General features: G+C 41.2%; 2 protein-coding genes across 3 annotated transcripts; one reads left to right on the top strand and one right to left on the bottom strand.

Annotated features, from left to right (window-relative positions):
• Positions 1 to 1,521: 1,521 nt before the first annotated feature.
• si:ch73-43g23.1 (serine-rich adhesin for platelets) lies at positions 1,522 to 10,788 on the bottom strand. Its single transcript, XM_041796852.1, has 2 exons — positions 10,553 to 10,788; positions 1,522 to 10,000 (listed from the first exon to the last, which is right to left on the bottom strand). Exon 2 carries the CDS (start codon positions 9,919 to 9,921, stop codon positions 1,972 to 1,974), a length of 7,950 nt encoding a protein of 2,649 aa, XP_041652786.1. The 5' UTR covers positions 9,922 to 10,000; positions 10,553 to 10,788; the 3' UTR covers positions 1,522 to 1,971.
• A 4,405-nt stretch (positions 10,789 to 15,193) lies between these two features.
• On the top strand, positions 15,194 to 25,786 carry rmnd5b (required for meiotic nuclear division 5 homolog B). Of its 2 annotated transcripts, none has more exons than XM_041797579.1 (10): positions 15,194 to 15,295; positions 18,942 to 19,118; positions 19,308 to 19,450; positions 19,527 to 19,664; positions 19,869 to 19,969; positions 20,259 to 20,425; positions 20,509 to 20,674; positions 20,829 to 20,931; positions 21,014 to 21,168; positions 23,635 to 25,786. In XM_041797579.1, the coding sequence occupies exons 2-10, from the start codon at positions 18,980 to 18,982 to the stop codon at positions 23,696 to 23,698; spliced, it is 1,176 nt and encodes a 391-aa protein (XP_041653513.1). In that variant the 5' UTR covers positions 15,194 to 15,295; positions 18,942 to 18,979; the 3' UTR covers positions 23,699 to 25,786. The 2 variants fall into 2 exon arrangements, with proteins under 2 accessions (XP_041653513.1, XP_041653512.1); XM_041797578.1 differs by having other exon boundaries at positions 15,214 to 15,387.
• The last annotated feature ends 134 nt before the right edge of the window (positions 25,787 to 25,920 follow it).

The following is a 25,920-nucleotide window of genomic DNA, read 5'->3' as shown; positions in this document are numbered from 1 at the left end:
ATGACTTTGGAGAACCTGGCTCAATGCCCTTGGTGATTTATTGGCTTTTGTTGGGATTAAACCATTTTCTTAATAACCAGAAAGACATCACATACTGGCTTTTTTAGCACAAAAAAGACCTCCAAGGCCTCCACATTTTGCCAGGTGCCGTCAGCGTGCACATCCAGATGCAAATACACACACTCACGTTGCCTTTTCCAGATGTTTTTTTATTCAATCAGGCAGGTGCGCATACAAAGCAACACATACACACGCACTAAGACCCTCATAGCTACTGGTCAGACCTCTCATTAGTTTTACTGCCACCCACATCAAAGACAGAAAGCCAGATTTTGTCCTTCTGGGCTAACAAATTAGGTCCTGGTTTAAGTTAAGGGTCAGGTTTTGATTAGGAAGTCATTTTACTGCTCTTTATATGACTGTGTCCTGTCACGAGAGAGAAGCCCTCAGAAAAACCTGAAACGGGAGACTTCCTGTAATGCTCCGGTGGTCTGTGGCACCCTCTAGTGGTCACAGTCCTGCAGTATCCTGTAACAGAATCACAGCTGCTAGTGGGAGCCAGACTTACTCACTGAAAAAAGGCATTTTTTATGGTCTTCAGTGAATTTGTGACCTTTGATTATTACCATATAAACTTATTGAAAGATCAGCATAACAAATTTAAGCTCATGATTTTAGAGCCATTTTTGATTGCAATCCTCTCAATCAGTCGTTTCAGAATGTAGAAATAGCTTGCATAGATCGCCTTCCTGTCTAACTTCCTGTCTGCTATTGAGCTCTGCATTAATTTGCAGATTGCCCCCCAAACTATCATTAGTAAGGCAAACTAGAAATCAGAGAAAGATGCTTGGGCATCACTGCAATGTGAACATGATGCCTATGGATCGATTTTTCCTGCAAAATAAGTGTGACACTTCATGTTCAGATACATGTGTGGGTTAGGTAGAATTCCCCAGCTTTGAAATTCATTTATGCTGTTACTCACTCGTAATTGTGATCCTGCTTTTCAAATCAAGGAAAAGTGCTTTGAAAATAGTGGTAAGAGCCTAACTAGGAACTCACCAGCAGTTAAAGAGGAAATGTGAAGTGTTAAGAGAGTTAAAACATTTTTTTAACATTGCAATCTGTATAACTTTATACAGAGTCATGGATTGTTGCAATATTGTTTAGGCTGTAAGTACAGTGACAGTAGAGTTACAGTATTTAACACCTTGCTTACATGGTCTAGCAGATGAATCATAAAATAGTTAATTTTGAAAGAATTGACATAAAAATAGGTCAAAAATCGGGGCACAGATGGCCTAGTGGTTAAGGTGGGTTCAAGTCTGGCCTGTGGCTACTTTCCCGCATGTCATTCCCCGCTCTCTCATCGCTGTTTCCAACACTCTACCCACTGTCCTCCTCTATAATTAAAGGCATAAAAAGCCCCAAAAATATATATCTAAAAAAGACATGAAAAAAGAGCAATACATGTGAAATATTTTATTGGCATTATTTTTGAAGACATCACTTTTACCATCCAATAAGCAGAGACACAATAATAAAATAAATATGAGGTTATTTTTCAAACAGAATTTCAAGTTTTTTGAAGATATTTGTTGTAAAAATACACACATCAATAAACCGGTAAACTTGTTGATTTGTGATGCCTTTGCATTACATCTGAACTTTAAGATCTTCTTATCCTGTATCAAAAATGAGAAAAAATATCTAAATTTAAGGTAATGATTCAGGAAAAACACACACAAGAAATGGCTTACTCCCTCGTCTTTTCAAAACCATTACCTTAAGAATCTCGCTTGTTAAACCAGCAGAACAGGAAGCAGTAAATGAACAACAAACAAATTATTACTGTCTTCAGTTGCTATGCGAAAACTCAAATAACATTTCAGGCTAACATTAGACAGCCCCTTTATACACGGTGTATTTAAAACCCAACAGGCTCCAGGAAGGCGGCCTCTTTCCTCTATTTCAGGACCTTTTCCCCCCTGTCGGGGGTAGGTTAGGGGGGTGTTTGTGGTAATAGTCTGGTGGGGTGGGATTGGGGCTAGCATTCATCCCTGTAGGGACATAATACATACTCTCTAGATAGCTCTGGTCCAGTGGTGGATGATTCTGGGGCTCTGGCTTGGACCCCTGACCAGAGGGATTCCTGTAGCTGACCCCAGGCCCACTTGGGTGCATTGGTGCTGCTGCAGCAGAGGGCTCAGGATACCGAGGTGGCTGAGGTTGAGTCTGGGGATGAGCTGGGGGAGGAGGAGCTGCATAGGGCATGTATTGTGGGGCAGGGGCATACATGTTGGGGTTGTGTAGAGATGGGTAAGGAGCTGCTGAAGGAGGATACAGGCCTGAATGTGACATTGCTTGCTGTGGAATGAGTACTTCCACATATTGGCCAGTCTCTGGGTCATACAGCATTTTCCTAAGTGGTTGAACAGGCACCTCTATATAAAAGTACTTCCCTGTTTCAGGATCCAGGAGCACTCTGCGTGGTGCCTGTCCATAGCTGCTCTCTGAGTATAAACTGGAGGTGTCACCCCCATATTCAGAGCCATAGGAAGGCCCCAGGCTTTGAGGGCCACAAAGGTACTGGGGATCCATAGGTGGAAGGGCTGGAGAGTGGCCATGGACAGGATCACTGTAAGGCGCCCCAGATACACCTGGTGGCTGTTGCTGGGGGGATCTGTGGACAGGGGCTCGTCGTGGGTCAATGTGCTGAGATGGCTGCAGAGGACGCTCAGCAGGGCATGCATGCATTAGTGAGGGGTGGGGAGGACCGGGAGGAGGATGAAGAGACTGGTACATGGCTGGTGGCTGGCTTGGACCAAGAGGGCTTGACTTTGGAGAGCCAGGCTGGTAGGTCATTGGTTGCGGGTCTGGTCTGCACTGGTGTGGACGAAGAGGGGGTTGAGTGACTGGGTAAGGTAGTGGCTGGCCAGGAGAGTGAGTAGGGGCAGGAGGGGTGAGGTTATGGGGGCTGCGGTGATAGTGAGGAGGGGTGAGACCAGGATGGGAAGGGCAGCCAGTAGTGCAGGAGCAGGGAGGAGGGCGGGTGGAGGGTTGGTAACGGTTTGACCTTCTTGTGGCCAGGTCTGGGAGCATTAGGGGACTGAAGCTTTCTCTGTCATCGTAGCTTGGTGGATCATCTGAAGCATAAAATTGCATATCTTCTGTCCTGTGGGAGCGCTCACCAGAGAGTGACCGGCGGTATGTCTGGTGTGTGTATCCTGGCACTTGTGTTGTGGTTATAGGAGGTGGTTGTTTTGCATTGCTTGAAGCTGCTGGCATAGCTTGTTCATGAGGATATGCCATTCTGGGATGGGGTGGTCGGAAGTCTTGATCCACAACAGCTGGCTGGCTTGGCTGGTTGGCTCCAGTTGGAACAGGGGCAGGGACTTGGTTTGCATTTGGAGCAGTAACTGGACTGGGATCTGAGGTTAAACCTGTGCCAGTGGCTGACGTTTGAGGGACAGCTAAGGTTGTGGCTCTTTGTGAAGAACCAGAGCTCTGAGGAAGAGCTCCTGGCTGTTGACCTCTGTCAGTAGATGTGTCTGTATCAAATGATGCTGCTGGCTGGTTTGAGAGACTGGTGATGGTGGTGGCTGCAGTTTTGCAAGGTGGAGGTTTAATGCTGGATACTGCAGAAACAGCCAGCTTTCTTGCACTGTGCGATGTTGATGTTGAGTCACTAGAGATTTTTCTATAAATAGTTGGTGAGGACACAACAATTGTTTGAGACCTTTCCTCACCTTGTGGCTTTATAGTAGATGTTGCAGATGGTCTCTGTGCTTCATTTGGCATCATCCCTAAATCTGCAGGTTTAAATTTGCAGGTGGGTTTTGGAGGCACTATTGGCTTTTGAGAGTTTTTTGCTATTGATTTAACTTCTATTGTTTGAGGCATATTGTTTCCTGTACCATTTGTGGGTGTTTCTTGCTTCTGTGTATCTTTAGACAGTGACTTCACCTCAATTGCCTGAGGTCTGAATCTCCTTATTGCAGGGGACCTTGGGGGGAAAGTTGGATCGAGTCTTTTCACTGCTTCAAAATCTCCTAGTTCCTTAGGTTTGGTGGGAGGTTGTGTTTGCTCATTCATAGTCCTAAACGGAGAAGGACTTTTCTGTTTTGCAGGGTCTTTAACGGTAGGCTTGATGCTTACTCCCTCATCTTCTGTCTTTGTTAGGATGTCTGTATTTTCAGACACTGCTGAAGGAGTGGACTTGTTAGATGAGGCAGAGAAAGTCCTCTCTCTGTGAGACTGGATCTGACCTTCATCAGAAGAGGCAGTAGCTTGGAGAGGGATTTCGAGACTGTTTACATGCTTACAGGGAACTCCTTTTAATCCATTCTCTTTATCACCCATTACTGCTCCGATGTCAGCTTGGTAGCCTTTTTCCTTTAAAAGCATGGAAACTGAGTGACCACTGGTGCCAGGAGCGCTGCCAGAAGTAGCAGGTCCAGGTGAAGGTGAAGCAGCTGGGGCTTGGGTTTTTGTAGAAACCTCTTCCTGGGTTGCAGTTGTCTTGGTCTTGCTGGAGCCATCCCTTATCAACACTACAGCAGTGGACACCTCTCTTTCTTTACTGGACTGTCTGGGGAGGCTTCCAAGCATGGGAGGTTTTCTGTCCATTCGAACAGGTTTGCCCTCATTGTCCAACACTTTATCCAGTACTGTCACAGTCTCTGGTCTTACTGATGTTGTATTCGGATCATGTTGGCTTGGACTTATGGTTGCTGTTTCTCCACTTAATAAACTGTTTGCATTTGATGACATCTGTGATTCTGTGCTTGACTTCATGGGAAGTTTTGGAGAAGCTTGAGATTTGTCATCTAGGCTTTCTGAGTCACTCTTACTGCAAGACATTTTATTATTCCCGTCTTTTGAACATACAGCTCTATATTCTATTTGCATTGGCTGTGGACGAGACGGAGGATTTCTTTTTCTCTGAAGAGGTTGTGAGTCTTTTACTTCCTCTTTTTGTTCCTTTTTCCTCTCCATGAAGTCTTCTTTTCTGTCCTCCCTCCTCTCCTCATCTGCTTTGACCGTTTCTATCCTTTGCCCCTCTACTTTGTCTGTTATTTCCTGGTTAAAGGGCTGCATCTGTTCTTCATTTACAGTTGATGGCGCTGCAGCTCCAGTCGCCTTGAAGGAAAGATTGTAAGTGTTTTTCACAAGCCGCCTCACATCTCTTACTTTGTGAATGGGAACCTTAACTTGACTATTTCCATTTGCCTCCTCTTCTTCTATTTTGTCATCAACACCAGCCTCTTCCCTCTCCTCCTTTTCTGTAAAAGACAGATCTGGTGAAGGACCCTCAGGTTTGTCATCTGCCTCAGGGGTGAGGCAGACATTAAGAGAGGCTTTCTTTTTCTCCACAGCTTTCACTGTGATCTCCGGTGTACTTGACGTGTATGCGCTCTTGTCACCTTGTTGCAGTTGTTTATGGTCCTCTGTGTTTTCACATTCCTGGTCTCTATTTGTTGTTCTGGCTCTAGTGACAGAAGGAGCTCCTGTGTTCCCTTCAGAGGCATTTGCTGACTCACCACCCACAGTTTCGTCCCATGTTTTCTTGTCGTCTACTTTTTGTGCTTCTGTCCTTGGATGTTTGTAATCACATGGCGACTTCTTTTCTGATTTGCTTTCAAATTTTAAGGAGGTTGCATTCCTGGTGTCAGAATCCGTATCTTCACTCTCAGTCTGAGAAAAGTTCACACTTCTGCTACTGCTGGATGAACTTGGCCTGTTACTGGACTTTACTCCAAAGCTTTTTGTCATCTTGACTTTATCCTTTATGTTTGGTTCTCCTTTCACAGAAGGACCCTCAGATGAAACACTAAAATCTGACTGAAGACTTGAACTTAGAGTAGGTTTTGGGGACTCTTTGAAAGGGGACGCTACAGTCTCTGTTGGTGGGGCGGCTTCCTCAAAAGAAGGGCTTACTTCTTCACCTGCCTGCTCATTCTGTTGTTTATCCCCGCTTTGTATTTTCTTGGACAGCACACTTTGGATGAGACAAGTGGCCATCTTGGTTTTAGCACATGACTCATCCAGAGAGGCAGATTTCTGGAGTTTGTTTTGTTGATTGGGCTCAGGACTGCGTTCAGAAGGGTAGCATTCTTCCATCGCTGCAGGTGTGATCTGCTGTCTCATGAACGTCTCACTCGAGTGACTCTCAAGAGAGGAGCTTTCCACCATCACTGGTGCCCCAGGACTACTATTTTCACTGCTCTCGTCTTGCTTTACTTCAGCAGCATTCTTTCTCTTCAGCTGAATCTGTCTCTTTGGTACTCCTCTTCTCACCTTCCTATGGTCTTCTCTTTCCATGGCCACATCTACACATTCAAAGCTACCCAACTCATAGCGCCTTGATGGATCGAGGCCATCTGAGTAGTACGGATATGGCTGCTGGAAGGAGAGGTCATCATTGTCTAGTTTTTGAGCAGAACCCCTGAAGTCAGCATAGGCAGGCCAGGCAGCATTAACCCCAGCTGGACTCTCCTGTGTAGAAGATTGAGAAATGTTTGTTGATGAGTGGTGGCTGGAGTTGTACATGTCTAGGTAATCTGCCTCAGGGCTTGACAGGCTACTGAAAGCCACATCTGTAAACCACTTCACTTCATTGTCTGTCTCATCAAGTTCACTTCCCATGCTAGAGCTGGAACTCCGGCCTGGCCTGTTTGAAGCCACCCGTCTGGGAGTAGTGTTCCTGTTTTGCAGGGCAGGAGGTTGTTGCCGTCTGCTAGATCCAACACCTCTGTGGTCTTGTTGGGAAGCAAGCAGACTGTGTTGCTGTAGTCGTCTGGTTGCGAGCAAGCTCTCTGAATAGGAATGCACCGTTGGCAGTGCCTGACGAATCTCTCTGCTTGTGGGAGCTGTTCTGCAACTCACAGGCCCTTTTCTATTCCTGGCATTGAGTGACAGCTCAGCCTGTTCCCCTCTGTAAGTGGCGTCCCCCTGCCACCCCTTCCCCTTTTCAGGAACCTGCTCCTCCCTCTTTCGCTCTTTCTCTATCTCCCTATCCTTTAGCCTCTCCCTAACAACCTCTCTATCCTCCTCCAGCTGCATTTGCTTCTCCATCTCCAATTGCGTTCCTTGACTGACCCAGTGAGCCTGGCTATTATTGTCAACAAGGGCAACATTGGGTTTTTCCCTATTTGTCACCACTTTCTTTAGATTACCACTATTTGAGGATGCTAAAAACTGAGAAGGGCTACGGCTTCTGTTCTGCCACTGTCTGTATGGTTTCTCAGGGGCTATGATGTGGACAGGTGTAAACCTAGTGAGTGGAGGAGAGGGAGTTCGTCTTCTGTTTGCATGATGCGCCATGTCCTCCGTAAATATCTCTCTGTTTTCACGTCTTATAATGGTTGGGAGCAGTTTTCTTCTGCGCCCAGGTGTAAAAGCTGGTGAATTCAGGGAATATGAAGTGTGTTTAGTCAACGGGGTCCCTAGTCCTTGCAGAGGTGTGATAGAAGACGCTTTGTGCACAGTTGAAATGTTTGGACTCCTGCCTTGGGATCCGACAAGATCAGGTGAAGAAGACTTGATTTCAATTAGAAGGTTATTATAAGGTTCTTCTTTCTGAGAAATGCTGGGACAAATGGGCTCCTCTGAGAAGGAGTCCAAACTCACACTCTCTTCAAGATGTGCTCTCTTTGGTGTTGCGTCTCTCTCCAAGCTTTGTCTCAGTGAATTGTCCTCCTTTTCTTCAGGTGAGATAGTTACAGGTATAACCACTGTTGACAGGCTTTTGTTTTCTGATTTCTCCCCCCTGTTGAATGTGAAGGATGGTGACACACTTTGTTTTTCCAAAGATGCTGGTAACACTGTGTCTCGAATTCTACCTGAGGATTGATTCTCCTCAACATCAGGTGTATTTCTTAGAGGAGGTGAAGGCTGTTTATTATCTGAGCAGAAATTTGATGGTGAAGGTTGATAAAACCTCTGCTCAGGAGATTCGACGACTGATGATGGATCTTTACTTCTTTCCTGGGGTGAAGGACTGTGATACTTTTCAGTTGAGATGGTTTGATATGTCACCTCAGGAGAAGGTGTTAAATGCTTTGGCCTTGGTGAAGGTGTATGGTATCTTCGTTGCGGGACAGGGCTTGATAAGCCTGATATGTGTGTTGAGTCTTGTTGTGTGTCACTGGGTTCTGCCGTACTGCTCTGTAAACTGTCTCTGCTTGGGCTTTTTGCCTCAGGGGAGCCTGATAGTGTCCTATCAGGCTCTGGGGTGGAGAGACGCTGGAGCTCTGGAAACGGCGGACTGTCCCGATCCTCGGGCTGAACGACAGAGTAAGAAATTCCAGTGATATGAGGGGATGAAGTTGGGCTTCTTGATGAGGCCAGACTAAACTCTCGAAGGGGAGAGGCTGATGCAGACTTCACTTCAGAGAGCCACTCTCTCCTATTGGTGTCAGGTGAGGATGCTATAATCCTAATTTCAGGTGAGGGAGCAGTGGGAGAGCAGTCCCTAGTAACTTCAGGTGATGGTGATAAACTGTAACTTATTACAGGTGAAGACACCTGTGTTCCAGGTGTTGAAAATTGTCTTATTCTATTTGACTGGGCAGGAGAAGGACTTCTTGTTCCAGTTTGAGTTAGAGAAGCAGCACTAAGCAAGCAAGGTGAGGGAGACGTGTTTCTTATTTCAGATGAGGCCCTGCTCTCCACAAGCTCAGGGTATGCTGCTCTTGAAATAGGTGAGGGAGGGGTGTACTGTGGGGCAGGTGTGGACACAGTACTTAAAGGTTCAGTGGATGACCTCCTATTCTGGCTTGCAGGGGTAGTGGTTATTTCTCTTCCTGTGGTGGAAGGAGAGTGGGTAGAAGCTTCTCTATCAGGTGTGGAGCCTCTGCTGAAAAGATCAGGCAGAGAGATCCTCCCAGTAAGCTCTTGAAATGGGGATGATGCTGGTGTATCAGAGGTGTAGGACTGAGCTGATGAACCTCTTGAGTGGGGGGATGACTCTTTACCACTGAATGAAGATAGAGGGGATGAAACAGGGGTCCTAGATTTACAGGCTGGTTCGGAAAAATCTGAAGAAAAATCTTCAGATGGTGGACTTCTGGATTGACTAAAGTAGCTGCTACTTGGTTCAGGTGATGCTTGTGCTGTGACTTCTGTAAAAGATTGGGTATTTGATGGTTCAGCGGATATGCTGGCACAATTTCTAGGCAGAGAGGAGGTACTTGAAGTTAAATCCTGATCTGTATTTTTTTTATCTTTAAAGGTAGGGGTGATTCTACTTGATTCTGAATTAGCTTGCCTGGGATTATGTTGTGATGGTGAACATCTTTTTTCAACTGAGGAAGATGAGGATGATGGACTTCTAGCTGGGGTGAGGTTGAATGGGCTTTTATGTCCAGGAGGTGGGGTCCTCTCACCTGTGTTGAGGGCTTCAGATGAAGGGCTACCTGCACTGAGCTGTTGTAAGGGGGATTTGCTTTTTGGTTCTAAATTTGGGTTACTGTCCTCAGAAACCTCTGAGTGCCCTGTGCCCCCAGTCTTTGTCCTCTGTGAGTCCTCGTTCTCCAACGTGGGGCTGGAAAGCCTTTCTCCTGAATCGTCAAAGCCTTCCTCTCCTTCACTGGAGCCGTGTGCAGTGTGATAAGAGCCCGATGAGTCGTTCAGATCATCCACCGGGGGTGATGCAGCTGCCGTCCCCTCCACCTCCCTCTGAGGAGGGATGAACCGTCCTACTGCAGGGCTGCTTGAAAGAGATGGTGACTCACAGTCGTCTCCAAAAATGTCACACAGGCAGGTGGTCTCAGATATGGCACTGCTTTGATTAGGGACGTTAATGATGTCAAAGATTTCAACGTGGTTGGGGGTACCGTCACGATGGCAAAGGGAGAAAGTGCGGGGCGCACTGCGCAGGAAGGAGTAGCTGTCCCCCTGGAGAGTCCAGCTGTCCATCGCTTGTCCACAAGCTCCAATTTATCTCTGTGGCCAGTCCAGTCTGCTCTTGGAGTCGGCTCTGGGCTCTGTTCCTGGACTGGAAAAAGATATGATCACCTGGGGTGTGTGTAGCTCAGTCATTTATATCATCAGTAATAATGATGATCATTTAAACTCAAACACTTAGCTAAAGCACATATAGCTGCTAATCACTGTAAGGTGTTTTTGTGTTGTTGGCTTACCAACAGCAAATGTGGACTAAAATGTTATGAGAATACCCATGGTTCCAGGGTAACTTTAAACCTCCTAAAGGTATTCCGAATATAAATATAACTATGTCACTGTGCCTTAAAAGGTAGAGACAAGCAACCTGAAATTGTTACAAGGGACTATACCAAAATACTTCAAGTATTAAGTAAGTATTATCACTTGAAATGCAGATTACATATACATGTGCTCTCATAAAGACATGATGAGCAACCTCCTCTGAATGCCACCAAGATATAAAACTCATATATATTTCCAAAGTTACATCTAGTACACACATACCCTTTTTAAAATTTCATGACAACCTAGAGGTCAGACTGACAACAGAAAGATAGCCCACTTCTTGTGCAAATACAGAAAGACAGAATGATTGGTACTGTACCTTTGGCTGATGCGGTTTTCCTAAGGGCATTGAGTTCCTCTGTGTTGTGATATCAGCTCCTCATTCAGAGAACTGTCTCTTAAATCCACAGCTGAATCCAGGGCTGAGCAATTGGTACAACTCAGTCTGCCACTCTGGTAGACAAGTTCAAAATGCAAAAGATACTGCCATGTCCCACACTTGAATAGAAAAAGCAAAGCGGGGCATCTCACTCAGGCCCATTTCATCCTCTAACACTCCCCTCTCCATTTCTGCCCCCTCCCTCTTAAGCTGGCCTTGGGGAAATTGCTTACTGAGTTAGCCTATATCTTTTTTCTTCTCCAGGCAGGAGTTTGGCTGGACATTGGCTTTCCTGTGTGAGCTGGGCTGGGGTACAGTGCTGGGGGTTGGTGGGTGGGTTTATAGTTAGCAGCAGGTGCTGATCCGGCCAGGATAGATGACTGCGCCTGGAATCTGACACTTACCGCCAGCTCAGTCACAGGGCCCATCTAAATATAGACCCATACTATCAAGGCCAGATAGCCATTGCTTTAGCTATTTGCCTGGGCTTTGTGGGATAAGAAAGGAAAAAATACAAAGCTCCAAGTACAGCTTTAACATGTCATATATGTTCGTGATTTAGTTATTTACTCCAGTAATTGTATGCTTATAGTTACGTGCACGTGTATTCAGTATGTGTCAGTGCATGTTAATGCGAAGGTGTAGCTGGAGAACAACAGGTCAAAGGTTGACATAGACCACCCGACCTGAACATTTAACATGCAGAGCTCCTGTGCATGCATGGTGGCTGGCAAAACTTGTATAGCATGGGTGAAGTGCTCTCACATGTTTTTCCTTTTGATCTCTGGATATCTACCACAACATTGACAAAGAAGTAATCTTCCCAGTCATATGGCATTTTTTTTTAAATGTGGATCATATTATCTTTTTATGCTAATTATTTTTGAGACTACAGCAGTGTCCTTCCAGCCACATTGACACTGTCTAGGCATGCAAGATCATAGTGAGTTTGGATAAACCCTCTATGCCTCACCTAATGCCTTATGGGATTACCATTCATGCCCAGTGATTAAGTCAGTCAGTCACTCAGGGCAAGCCAATGGAAAATCTCTGATTGCAGCCGTGACTGAAAGTTGCTTGCATAATGCTGTGACTAAGGGTTTATTTTACTGTACAAGCTGGGAGATCACTTCTAACACTAGAAAGTCACCAATCTTTAAAACATCTGATGACTTTCACTGGATGCATTTAAATTCCTGTGCAACGTAAATGTCTAACTACACTGAGACCTTGGTGTTGTTTTGCAATGTGAATCTTTTCACCAAGTGGTTACTTTATTACATCATTAATGCAGTAAAAGCAAAACATCATTATCTTTCATGAAACAAATTTCAAAAGCTATACCCAAGTTTCATGTTTTCACAAAAACATCATCAATTTTTTTAATTTCCTAATGGACTTTTCAGAATTGTTTCAAGCTTTGTAAATTTGTTTTAGGCTTTTTAATAGTGTTCCAGACTTTGAAATTTTATACTGGGACTTTGTAAATTTGTTTTAATTTTTGTAGAAGTGTTTCAGACTTTGTGATTTTGTATTGGACTTTGTAAAAAGTGTCTCAGAAATTTCATATCTGACTTTGTAAACTGCTTTGAGTTTTGTAAAAGGCTTTCAGACTTGGTAAAATATATTGGACGTTATATAAGTTTTTAATACTTTGTAATCATTGCACTTTGTAAATTTGTTTCATGCTTTTAAAAGTGTTTTGAACTTTGTAATTTTGTATCTGACATTGTTACTTGTTTCAAGCTTTGCTAAAGTGTTTTGACCTAGTAATTTTATATAAGACTTTGTAAATTAGTTTGAAGCTTTTAAAAAGTGTTTCAGACTTTTTTATTCTGTATCATACTTCATAAATTTGTTTTGCCATCTGTAAAATTATTTTGCTGATGTAACTTTGTTTAAGGAAATGTTAATATTGCTTTGGTTAATGTACATTTGTTTCAAGCTTTGTAAAAGTGGTTCAGACTTTTTGATTTTGTATTGGATTTTTTAAATTTGTTTCCAGCTAATTAAAATGTTTCAGACTTTGAATTTTTATTTCTGACTTTGTAAATTGTTTTGAGTTTTGTAAAAGGGTTTCAGAATGAGTAATTTTATATCTGAATTTTGTACATTTGTTTCAAGCTTTGTATAAATGGTTCAGACTTTGTAATTTTATATCAGACTTTGTAAATTTGTTTCAAGCATTTTAAAAGTGTTTCAAACTTTTTAATTTTTTATCTCACTTTGTAAATTTGTTCCAAGCTTTTAAAAAGTGATTCAGACTTTTTAGTTTTGTGTCAGCTTGTAAATTTGGTTTTTAAATTCTAAATTTGTTTTGTCATCTGTAAAAGTCTTTTGCTAATGTAAAAGCGTTTCAGACTTTGTAATTTTGTTTCGCGCTTTGTAACTTTGGTTTGTAAAATGAAAATTTGTTTTATCATATGTGTTTTGCTAATGTTAATTTGATTTAGGAAAGGTTAATAGGTTTAGGTTGATATAATTTAAAATTGTTACAGACTTCTTAATTTTTTAATTGCGCTTCCAGGCCACCGTGTATGTGATTTGTTATTTCACATTTCACTGGAGACTCTGATGACATGTTTAATATAAATCATTCCTCTTAAATGGTATCTAAAACCTATGTTATAAATTTTATAGTAAAATTGTGGAAATTGTTTCATTATGTGGTAGAAAACCAGAAATAACTGTTAAAATGCATGAGGCAAAAATGCTTGATACAATAACAAGATTTTAAAAGATTGTAAGCAGATATGCATGCAAATGCTCAGTGTATTGTGCTTGTGCTGGACTGAAGTGTTTAGGGAGATCCAGTAAATCTGAGCCTCTGTGGCTTCTGCAGTGCCATGGACAGGGGGAGGACTCAGAGGGAAAGAATGATGAGCACCTCAGCAATGGGGAGCTTTAGGCTACATCACTGATAGATTAGTCAGCCTGCTCCAGTCACAAGACCTCACACACCCTCACCAGCAGCAACACAGAGTTCAACGAAGTGCATCATTGATATGCTGCACAGGTATAGGTGTACAATGATAGAGAGACTGATGTTCACTGTCCACCTGTCGGGCAAATGTTGAATGCAGATCATCTCCTAAATTGTGATGGAAGGTAAACATGATTTACCCTGATAAATTTGATATGGTTACTTTTCTGCTTGTGGTCTATCTATGGGACATGGATCTATTCAAGTGCTGGTATTAATGACAAACAGTAAAAATATATAATATCACATTACAAACCCATCTTTTTTGAACTGACCTAGTTTCTTTTCCAGGAGGTGCATAAGAATATGTGTGGCTAGCCCCATGCTAGATGCAGGTCTTCTGTAAGTGAAGAGCTATTTTTTATAGGAGTGACCCTGAATAGTTGAATATTCATTGATTTGTTCAAGGGACTCATTTGACTGCAAATCTCATAGTTGACCATCTCTAATCCATCCTAGCTACATGGGGGTGTAGAATACAAATTTTTAAATAGATTTCACTTTTTTGTCCAAATACAGAGTTAATTGCAGTCTATCTTGGTATGCATATCAAGACATTAATACTTTTGATGCAATTTTGAAAATAACTCATGGACTTTAAATCCGTCTCTAGTGTGTCAGCTGCTTAGATGGGAGAGACTCTGCATAAGACAACTGTTGCCTGGGTTCTTTACCAGTCAAAACTTTATATGAGAGTGACAAAGTAAAAGCCACTGTTGAAGAAAACTGATATTAAATCTTAAATTGAATTTGCAGATAAGCATATGGGAGACTCCATGGTTAGATTAAAGTTCTATGTGGCTTTTAGGCAATCAGACAGGATGCTATGTTTGGTGGACACCAAATACGGCACATCACCACAAACACATCATCCCCACTGTGAAGCACAGTGGTGGCAACATCATGCTGTGGGGATGCCTCTTAACGTCTGCATCCACTGAATACTGACTTGAAGGGGGTGAATATTTATGCAGTCTCTTATTTCACATGGTTTTTAAAATTATTTGAGTTATTTAGTAGAAGTCTGTTTCCACTCTGACATTACAGATTTTATTTTATCCTCCCCGCTTTAATTTTTCTTTCTTTTTTTTTTTTTTTTTTTTTTTGTTATTAAGAAGCAGCATGCTCTGCACATTTGACTTAAACCGTGATGCACTGCTAAAGGCACGGGGCTGAATTCCTGTATGTCTTCATCAGGGTACCAGGATAAGTAAAGAAAACCGCAATACCACGGACTAGCTTCAACGTGATTTGAGTAAAAACGCGATTAAGGCATTTGAGATAGTCTATTTCATTTGAATGTCAGACTTTTTAGACGTTTGGTAGATACAGACTTCGCATACAAAATATAGCTAGCTGAAATGTGATGCCCTGTCAGACATTAAAGTTTCTAAATTTGCTTACAATTAGTTTTACTTCAGTTAATATGGAAGCATGTTTGTTCGCATGGGGGTGAATCAGTCTGTGTATAATGGACCAACCTTTACAGTTTAAGTGATGACAGTCTCAAATCAAAGGAAACTAAAGTGGCACTCAAAAGTTGTCGGTCTCTGATGTAGCAGAGCAGAAAGCTTTTATTTTGACATGTCCAGCTAGCCCACAATGCGACACAGGAAGATCCGCATTACGACTGCTGCCGAAGTGTTGCCATAACAGGCACTCGGCTAACGCTAATGTTTGCTAACCAATTAGAAGAATAGGTGAGTGTTATTTGTCTAAACATTTCTTAAATTGAAGCTAAATCATCCCAGGCGCTGTCAGTGTTAGGACGCCAACAAAACTGCACGGACAAGTAGGTTGTCACTCTTTCCTGAAATTATTTGGGCCTTGTCAGACAGCAACTGGCTATAATCTGCCTGCTAACTCAGTGACTGCTAGCAATGGCGAGTCTTTGTAGCTATCCGGCCGCTGTCATACCGTTTGTTTATGTTAGCTGTGCGATAGCTGACATAGTATGTCTATGATACTACACCTAATCAAAATACATAACTAACACGTTGCTTTAAGTGTACATGTTCTGTGTTAAAACATTATTAAAACTAATAATTTCTTAAGGAACACACAAATGTAGCCTGCGTTTATGCTTGTTAGCTCTGTTACGGTGTCAGTTAGCTCGGTGGACATTTTCTACAGTGAACTAGCGGCGACTTAGCGAAGCTATCAACGTTTTGTTTGATTAATAGCTGAGTAGGACGTTATAAAATCATACCAATAGCTCCAAAAAAGTCATTGATCAACATTATCCTTTATTATCTGGTGATTATAACGTACATTTTAGTCGCTAGTGGCGACAGACGATGGTAAACAGCAGGCCGCAGAGTACACTGTGTCCCTTTAATATTGTTAGGGCCTGGTTAGTTGTTAGCAGTGTTTGACCAGGCCAAACTTTAATCAGGGCTGTATAGTGTCAGCTCGCCTGTCATGATGAAGTTATTTCTGTCCGTGTTTTCAAAGCCTTGGATCTTAGGGTATCTCGTTTAAGAAAATAATCATGTGATTGTCAAAATGAAATCAGCTTCATCAAGCCTTGGTGGTACCTGTTTGTGACTGTAAACAATGGACTATAATCAGACTTTTTCATTAAGTCCTCTGGTTTACGGGACCCAATCTTTTCCCAAAGCAAGTATACCCACATATATGTGTCCATATTCTCAAAATCCAAATAAGGAGATTGTTAAAGTTGTTATTTAAGAAAAAAAATTGACTGAAACAACTTGCCAGTCGACCAAAGATAAGATTTTTCCATATGTTTTTAACCACGTAACTCCACATCAACCATTTGTGGTTGATTTATTTAATTAAGATTCGAGGTAGAGGTGGAAATTTATTTGATTTTGTTGATATCAATGCCATTATTGATTCTGCTTATTGATTTAATTCTTTATCAACTCCCTCCTTCCTTTCTGTGGTTTTTTTTTTTTTTTTTTTTTTTTTTTGTAAAACAGGCTATGTTTGTTTTCATGATTAACTCAAATTGTACTGCATCTCTTTCTCTCTGAACACTGAACAAGATGTATGCCACCTTCAGTGAGAGTTAATGATAAGCACAATTTAATTACTGGGTATAATAAACAGTTTTAATAACAAAAATGTTAAACATCAAGTGTTTGGGAGGAAAATGTGCTAAAATGTCCAAAAATTCTCTTTTTTGCTGTAAAATTTCTCAATCAAAACAAATTGCTCCCTGGATCGTCAATCTCTAAACTTGAATTATGATACAATACTACTGCTCATTTTCTTTAAAAGACAAAACCTTAAAATGTATGTAAAACTAGTCTTTGGGTCCTAGATCTCTGGCCATATCAAATAAATTTAAATCTTGTGGTAAAACATCCATGCCTTGCATGGAACCGCTGTTCCACAGACTGCACATTGTGCTGTTTGTTTTAGAAGTAAACTAAAACTGCTTCAGCCTGTTTTTGTGACTGTTCGCAATGTTTACTTCCTTGACTTCTTCGCACGAGGCTGTGTTTTTCAAGCCACATGGAAGAATGACATTGATCAGGGAATTGTGAAGATTAAATGTGAATGACGTTGATGGATTGAATCAATTGGACCTGGTTCTCAACTGAATCCGGTTCTCGATTCCCATCCCTTTTTCTTCTTGTTTTGTTGCACTAATTTCTACCTAGACAAGCCACTCATGTATGAGAGATATATTCAAGTAATGGTCATCAGGAAAATGATTAACAGAATTATCCCTAAATAAAGTAACTAGTCTAAATGTTTCGCCATTAAGTAAGTATGTAAACAAACAAAAACAAAAATAAATAAATGAATAAATGCATGAATGAATGAATGAATGAATTAAAATACATACAGGTACACCTCAAAAAAATAGAATATCATGAAAAAGTTCAATATTTTTTGTCACTCATTTCAGAAAGTAAAACCCATATATTATATAGACTCATTACAAATAGAGTGAAATATTTCAAGCCTTTATTTCTCGAAATGTTGATGATTATGGCTTACAGATAATGAAAACCCAAAATTCATTGTCCCAGAAAATTAGAATATTGTGAAAAAGTTCTTATTGGAAAGTCATGGTGTCACACCCTAATCAGCTAATTAACTCAAAACACCTGCAAAGGTTTCCTGAGCCTTTAAATGGTCTCACAGTCTGGGTCAGTAGGCTACACAATCAAGGGGGAAGACTGCAGACTTGACAGATGTCCAGAAGACAGTTATTGACACCCTCCACAAGGAGGATAAGCCACAAAAGGTCACTGCTAAAGAAACTGCTTGTTCACAGCGTGCTGTACCCAAGCATATTCATGGAAAGTTAAGTGGAAGAAAAAAGTGTGGTTGGAAAAGGTGCACCAGCATAAGGGATAACCGCGGCCTAGAGAGGATTGTCAAGCAAAATCCATTCAAATTTTTTGGGGGAGCTTCACAAGGCGCGGACAGAGGCTGGAGTCAGTGCATTTTTGCATATCATTTTGAAATCAAGATCCCAGAGTCTGGAGGAAGAGTGGAGAAGCACAGAATCCACATTGCTTGAAGTCCAGTATGAGGTTTTCACAGTCAGTGATGATTTGGGCTTCTTGGCATTTGCTGGTGTTGGTCCACTGTGTTTTCTGAAGTCCACAGTCAACGCAGCCATCTACCAGGAAATTTTAGAGCACTTCATGCGTCCTTCCGCTGACAAGCTTTATGGAGATGCTGATTTCATTTTCCAGCAGGACTTGGCACCTGCCCACACTGCCAAAGCTGGTTCAGTGACCATGGTGTTACTGTGCTTGATTGGCCAGCAAACTGGCCTGACCTGAACCCCATAGACAGTCTATGGGGTATTGTCAAGAGGAAGATGAGAGACACCAGACCCAACAATGCAGATGACCTGAAGGCTGCTATTAACACAACTTTGATGCAGTAATTTATGCATAAGAAGGCCCAACCAAATATTGAGTGCATATGAAGAACATACTTTTCAGAAGCCTGGCATTTCTGTTTAAAATATACTTTTTTTATCGATCTTATGTAATATTCAAATTTTCTGAGACACTGAATTTTGGTTTTCATTATCTGTAAGCCATAATCATCAACATTTCAAGAAATAAAGGCTTGAAATATTTCATTCTATGTGTAATGAGTCTATATAATATATGGGTTTCACTCTCTGAAATGAGTGACAAAAACTATTGAACTTTTCATGATATGCTAATTTTTTGAGGTGTACCTGTATATGCACACACATTTACAAAAATCTGTCACTAAACTCTTTCCAGATCCTTGAAATTTGGTTTGGATGTTTGCCTCTGAAGTCAAAGGTAACTTAAGCTCGCTTAGTCTCGCTTTGACCTTTGTATTCTTCCTCTTGCTGTTTTCTTCTCTTATATCTAGGTGTTGCTGTCATTTGTGTGAGTGTTCCAGTCTGAACCATGGAACAGTGTGCATGTGTTGAGCGGGAGCTGGAGAAAGTGCTCCATCGCTTTGTAATGTACGGCCACCAGTCTGAGGAGAGGCTAGATGAGCTCCTGCGCAGCGTTTGTGAGATACGAGGACAGCTAGTAGCTTTCGGTAAGGGTAACTGATGCATTGTTGTTACAAATTAATGAAATTCTAATTTATCTTATGATCAATTGCTATGATTTCCTTCAGACATGGAGTTTTCCTAAATTATTTATCTCAAACTGCTTTTTATAACTATTCAGGGACATGCCATTGCTGATTTGCAATAGAAAGACTGAACCTTTTTGCCTCTTACAGGAGTACAAGATGCAGACTTATCTGTGCTATCTCAGACTATGGCACAATGTTGCAAGAATATCAAAGAAACAGTGCAGATGTTAGCATCCCGACATAAGGACATCCATGGAAGTGTGTCAAAAGTGGGAAAAGCCATTGACCGGGTAAGGACATTCAACCCCTTTCCTTTTGAATAAAGGTCTACACCACATGCATAATCTCTGATATCCTTCTCTACAGAATTTTGACGCAGAGATCAGTGCTGTCGTGGCAGAGACGGTGTGGGACACCCCAGAGAGACAGAAATATCTGAGTGAGACCATTGTGGAGCACCTGTACAGGCAAGGGATGCTCAGTGTAGCAGAGGATCTTTGTCAGGTAAATAACTTGAGACTTAAACTATTTTTTTGTGGTTCAGACATCACTTGTAAATAGCTTGAGGGTAATTTTTGTTTGAATCAATACAACACAACAGAGTTCTTGATATATTTAGAACTTATGGATAAATATATATCCTTATCCTTTTTGCCTTAAGGGTTGGGTGCCTTTTAATGAAGAAGCTCTTGTTTCCCTGTTCTCTAGGAGTCGGGTGTTGTTATAGATATGAGCATGAAGCAGCCTTTCCTGGAGCTCAACAGAATCCTTGAAGCACTGAGAATGCAGGACCTCAGGCCAGCATTGGAGTAGGTTTTCTTTTTTTCTTTTAACCAGCTTCTAACCAACTGTCTAAATAGACAGTTGCAAACTTTTCAGTGAGAATGAAATGGCTCTACTTTTTGAACTAATTAGCAGAGGTTAAAAGTGTGAAGCCAGAAACCCTCTGGCAAAATCCTAAATGGATTCTATTTAGAATATTTTCACCACTTTTTAACACACAATGAAAAAATACAGAACGATAAAGGGCTGCTGTTTATAATTTTAATTTCCTTTCAGCATAGTTGACTGTACTTATGTACCTCTATTCCTTCCTAGGTGGGCGGTGACGAATAGGCAGCGGCTTTTGGACCTTAACAGTAGTCTAGAATTCAAGTTGCATCGCTTGTACTTCATCAGCCTGCTCAGTGGGGGTATCAACAACCAAATGGAGGCACTGCAGTATGCCCGGCACTTTCAGCCCTTTGCCTCCCAGCACCAGAGAGGTAGACACATGAACCTGAGCCATTACTCCAAAAACTCTTCCTTTTGTACTTGTTAATACCTTTACTGTTTTGGGTCCCTGCAGATATTCAGATCTTGATGGGAAGTCTCGTGTACCTGCGTCATGGTATTGAGAACTCTCCGTACCGCAGCCTGCTGGAGACAGATCAGTGGGCTGAGATCTGCAACATCTTCACCAGGGATGCCTGTGCTTTACTGGGCCTTTCTGTAGAGTCACCACTCAGTGTTAGGTAGGAAATCCAACAACATCACACCAGACAGCCTTTCTTATTTCCTTTAAAACTACATTACACCAATATTGAAAATTAGGTGAAAGCAATAAAATTGGAATAAAACCTTCATGCTTCAGTCAAAGATGACCAGTACTGCCATGTTTGTCTGCAGTTTTGCATCAGGCTGTATGGCTTTGCCAGTGCTGATGAACATCAAGCAGGTGATCGAGCAGAGACAGTGCAGTGGAGTTTGGACGCATAAAGACGAGCTGCCTGTAAGTTCCTATATAATCACAAAGCACATCTATGGCTTCTTTACTGTTTCTTCATCGTCTTGTCTTGATTCTGTTCATGCAGATTGAAATTGACCTTGGGAAGAAGTGCTGGTACCACTCTGTGTTTGCCTGCCCAATCCTCAGACAGCAGACCTCAGAGAGCAATCCTCCCATGAAGCTAATCTGTGGTCATGTCATCTCCAGAGATGCCCTCAACAAACTGACTAATGCTGGGAAGTAAGTCAGACATACATTGTCATGGATATTCATATGTGTCTAGTAATGGGAATGGAAATTCTGAAAAGACAAAAAAAATCATGTTTTGTTTTAATGGGGAAGTTATTCAAGTGATAAACTACATGGAAATTATAGCATTGTAGGCAGCTGCAGAATTACAATTTTAACCACACTACTTATATTTAACAAATACCTAAGTAGGACAAAAAAGGATTATTAACACTCCCCCCCAGAAACTTTCACTTTTTTAAAACTATTACCCAAACACTGTTAAACAGAGCAAGAGATTTTTAACACGACTTTTCCAAGCATCCTGCTTTTATTTTGGATGCTGTAAATTACTTTACTTTGCTAAAAAAACAAACCAGTCAGCACTCTTCATAAAGTTTACACTTTTTATTTAAAGGAAATGTAAGCAGCAAATGAAAACGTATGCGTTTCAGCCCAAGGCTTTCATCTTGATATTTATAACAACCAACACCAGGTGGCAACTCATTGCCAGAACAGTCCAATAGGGAACCCAAATAATACAATAGGAAGCAAACAATGAAATACAACTTGATGAGGATGTGCGTACATCAGCAGAGAAAAAAGAAATTGATGATAATAATGATAATAATAATACCAACAAGGCATTTAAATCACATTATACAATCCCCAAACGTTTAAATCTCTGTCAACTCAGGGAATGAAGTAAAGTAAAAAAACAAAATCTCAGACAGAATCATAATATGAGTGACCCTTCCAAATAAGAATGTATCAAAACATGTTGATTCCTAGTACATGTCAGTCAAAACAAAGAACCCCACTTAATAATGGCAAGACTTATAAAAGAAATGGAAGAACCAGCTCCTCATTTAAACCTCTAGGAAACTCAGTCTGTAGATGATGAATCCAGAAGGCTTTCCTTAGGGGGAGTCTTTTGTCTCTATCACCTCCTCTCAGGCGTGGCCCCACAGACTCAATCCCCATAAACCTAAACATGCACACTCCATGTCCAGCAGAGTTAAAATGTCTGGCAAGCAGTGACCTTTTGTCATGATTTCTTATGTTACTTTTATGTTTGGATATACAGATCCTGAGTCCCCTTTTGTTTTCCTGTCATAATAAAGCTGTATGGACATTTAAGAAGATAATCCACATGTGTGCTTCTGCATGTTATTCTGCCTTTAACTTTAATTTTTCTCCCAGTATGAGGATGTGACAGCTGATCTGATCTAATCATGGCATTACAGTTCACACAGTTAGAACAGGGGTAGTTATCTGGAGTTGAGTTGAACTTGCCTTCTTCAGTCAGTTATTTTACTTTGCACACTGAAACAAAATTGTAAAAAAAAAAAAACAAAGAAAGAATGTTTATCCCCCGATGCTAATAGTCAGTTGTGCCTCCTTTTTGCTGGATAACAGCCTGAATTCATTAGTTGTAGTTTTCAGCTAGTCTCTGACACATCTTCTGAGGAATCCCAGCCCATTCTTCTTTAGCCAATCTCTCAAGCTCCTCCAGATTTGATGGTCTTCTTAAAGGACTTTGGTCTTCAGTTCACCCCACATCTTATCAATGGGATTAAAATTGGGGCTTTGTGCAGGCCAGTCAATAATGTTCACTTTGGTCTTCTGGAGGGAGTTCTTCACCAGGAGCAACTTATGTTTTGGACGTTGTTGTGTTGAGAGACAATGCAACGACCCAGACCTAGTTTTGAAAAACATTAACAGACTCTTCCACTCCTCAGTGGCTGCCCTTATGTGGGTCTCTGTGGTGTGACAGTTTCATAAGAACTCTATTATTAGTGCTGAACACAAATCCAGAGTTTTAACTTCTCTGCCAGCACTTTACAGATTAGATACAGATGTCATGGAGACTTACTCATACAACCTGTTTCGCTTTTAATTTTGTGCCACGATAGTTTTATTTTAGCTCAACGATTACCTTCAACTTTACAAAAGTACTTTAACTTCTCTGTATGGGTGGCATCTCAAAGTCGCATACCAACACTCCTAGCAGATAAGCTGAAGAGGAATTTTGCCTTATTTTAAGTTTCATCATTGGGATTTTGAAAGAAGAAAACTTTGAGCAAGTTATTTTTTGTTTTATTTTAGAGCTCCTGATCGAGTTTTAAAGTGTTAACACACTGACGTCACTTTACTATCGGATCACTTCACTAGTATTCTTCTTCATTTAATCATTAATGCTATTATATAACCAGCAAATTACCTGGCTGGAAACCCCTGTTGCATGGTCAATGGCAGAGTGGGAAAGAAAGGTGATTTAAGTGAATTACAACACTGAAAGCTACAAGTGGCAGCTTGTGTCATTGTTTGAACTGTTTAGATATTCAGATAACTTTTTCATTTCTATATTCATAACAAAATAAAATAGAAATTTCCAACTTCACTGGCAATTATTTTAGTTTAACTTAGCACTCAAGAAGTCATACCCAACCCTAACATCTGGTCCCCTCTCCTCAGGTTGAAATGTCCGTACTGCCCCATGGAGCAGAATCCGTCACATGCCAAGCAGATCTACTTTTGATACCGCACACCCTCCTCCCGAGTAAGGATGAAGTTCCCTGGAGCTATTTGCTTTTCCAGGACCATTTGCTCTGGCCCTTTTTCTTCTGTCCCTGGCCTCTCGGCCTGTTTCTGTAAGCATTAAGGTTTTACCCCAGTGCTCCTCCGGACAGCCTCGGCCACCCTTTAACCCACCTAGGACCACCCAACTTTGCGTAATATACAGAGACAGTCCAGCGGGAAAGGTCCAGCTACAACCTTGTAGTAGAGTGAGGAGTCTGTCAGTAATGAGAAACCTCCTCGTGAAGAAGCACCTCTGAGAAAGGATCATTCATTGAGAGTCATTTGCAAATGCCTGCAGACTTATAGGCTTATCTTTTTAAAGTATGTGATACTTTATAGTGTTTGTTTTCTCGGCTTAAGCGACTGTTTGAGTTGGATGACTGCTTCTTTTTTTTCTTTTGTTTTTGTGACAGAAGCAGTTGAATGGTTGTGCATGAGTGAGTGTGGGTGAAAGTGGTATAGATCAGCAGTTTCTGATTTCAGGAGGTTAAAAACGTCTATTTAACATACCACAGAGAACAAACTGTTGGTTTATTATTTGCAGGTAATGGGACATATGGAGGTCTATCTTGAATTGAACTCTATTGTGACCCTGGATACTACTTCTTAATGTAATAAAGGCCTCACGTAGCTTGAAAGTCTGATTTGTTGGCTGATGTTTGATCAGTTAAACTCATCAAAGGTGGAACAGCTTTTTTTTCTTTTTGGACTGAGTGCACCAGCAAGAATTTTCCTCATTGTAGAAGCCATTTGTCTTGTTCCATGTATGTATTTAACAAACAATGACAACAAGGAAACACAAATATATACTACTGTGAAATGTGCTTTGTTTCTACTTCTCATTGCGACCGCCACATGTAAAATAGTAACTTAAACTGAACAGAAAAATGCATTTATCAACACTACTGCGTAACTTACTCAACTAACGACCTGACAGCTTACAACTCAGCTGTGCCATCGCTCCCCTCTGTCCCGCGTTATGTACCCTAAGCTTGCACGCCATGTGATTTGAAGATGTTAAAGTGGTGTGATGGTAGCCGTATGGTCTGACTTGCAGTGGCTGTAGGCTTGTGATTCAGCTTTACTTGTCGTGGGTGGGGGAGTCCTCTGATCATTGTGGCTGTTGTTTATTAATATACTTAGAAAATGCCTCTGCTGCGTAGGTTTTTGCTTTTGTTTGGGAATGAGTCAGATAAGAAACATAGAAATCCATACATTTCCTCAGGGCTCATTGTTATGGTTCAAACCACACTTTGCAGTTAGTATTAGAGGTGTACATTTATATAAGGAGCAAATCTTGATTTTAAACAAAGATTACACAGATTTAGAGGCTGATAGTTTGGGGTGTTAAAAGGAGTTTGTAAATATAATATTCATCCGATGATGTGTATTCATACACTTGGGTAAAGCCTGTCACGACCTCCAAGGCATGGATGTTCAAAGCGTAGAATTCCTGGTGTCATCTTAACAATAGTGATGTCAGCTCACGCTCAAGTGAGGCTCATTTGTTCAGAAAGCACCGCACCAGCATAGCTCACACAGATGACGCAACATTACACTCGCTTTCAGTTCAGAGTTTAACCATTTTATCTCGATTTCTTTTGGAATGAGTTTAAGCACATGTTTTGTGTGGACTTTCACTGAATTTCCTGTTTTTCTTTCTTTGACAATCATTCATCAATTCTTCCAGCGTTCCCTCAGATAAACTGCTAGCGCTTTCTACTTCTTCTGTCATTAATTTTGTTGAATGTTTGCATTTCCTGCTTTTGTGTGTGCAACTTTTATTGTAAATATTTATCCTCTAACATGTTTCATATACTTGCATCTGAAATTAAAATAAAAATTTATACTCCAAGGTGACATTGGAGGTGTTTTCTGGCATTTGGTGGTAGCCTTCTCAGATCCTGACTAACTGATCCTTTCCCTTCATGGTTCCTTTTAAACACATGGACAAAATTGTTGGTGCCCTGCAGTTACAGAAAAAAAAAAAGAAAACACAATGGTGACTGAAAAAACTTAAAGGAACAAAAACAATAATTACAGAAAATTATTAAATTGTGGTTCAGCAGAATTATTTTAAAGAACAAACTAATGAAACTGGGCTGGACAAAACTGATGGTACTGCTAGAAAAGATTGAAAATAATTTTACCATGGAGGTATGTTTAACTAAGGTGTGTCCT

This window comes from Cheilinus undulatus, linkage group 10 (genome assembly GCF_018320785.1).
Source record: "Cheilinus undulatus linkage group 10, ASM1832078v1, whole genome shotgun sequence".
Lineage (NCBI taxonomy): Eukaryota > Metazoa > Chordata > Actinopteri > Labriformes > Labridae > Cheilinus > Cheilinus undulatus.
This window is presented reverse-complemented; position numbering and strand designations above follow the sequence as displayed.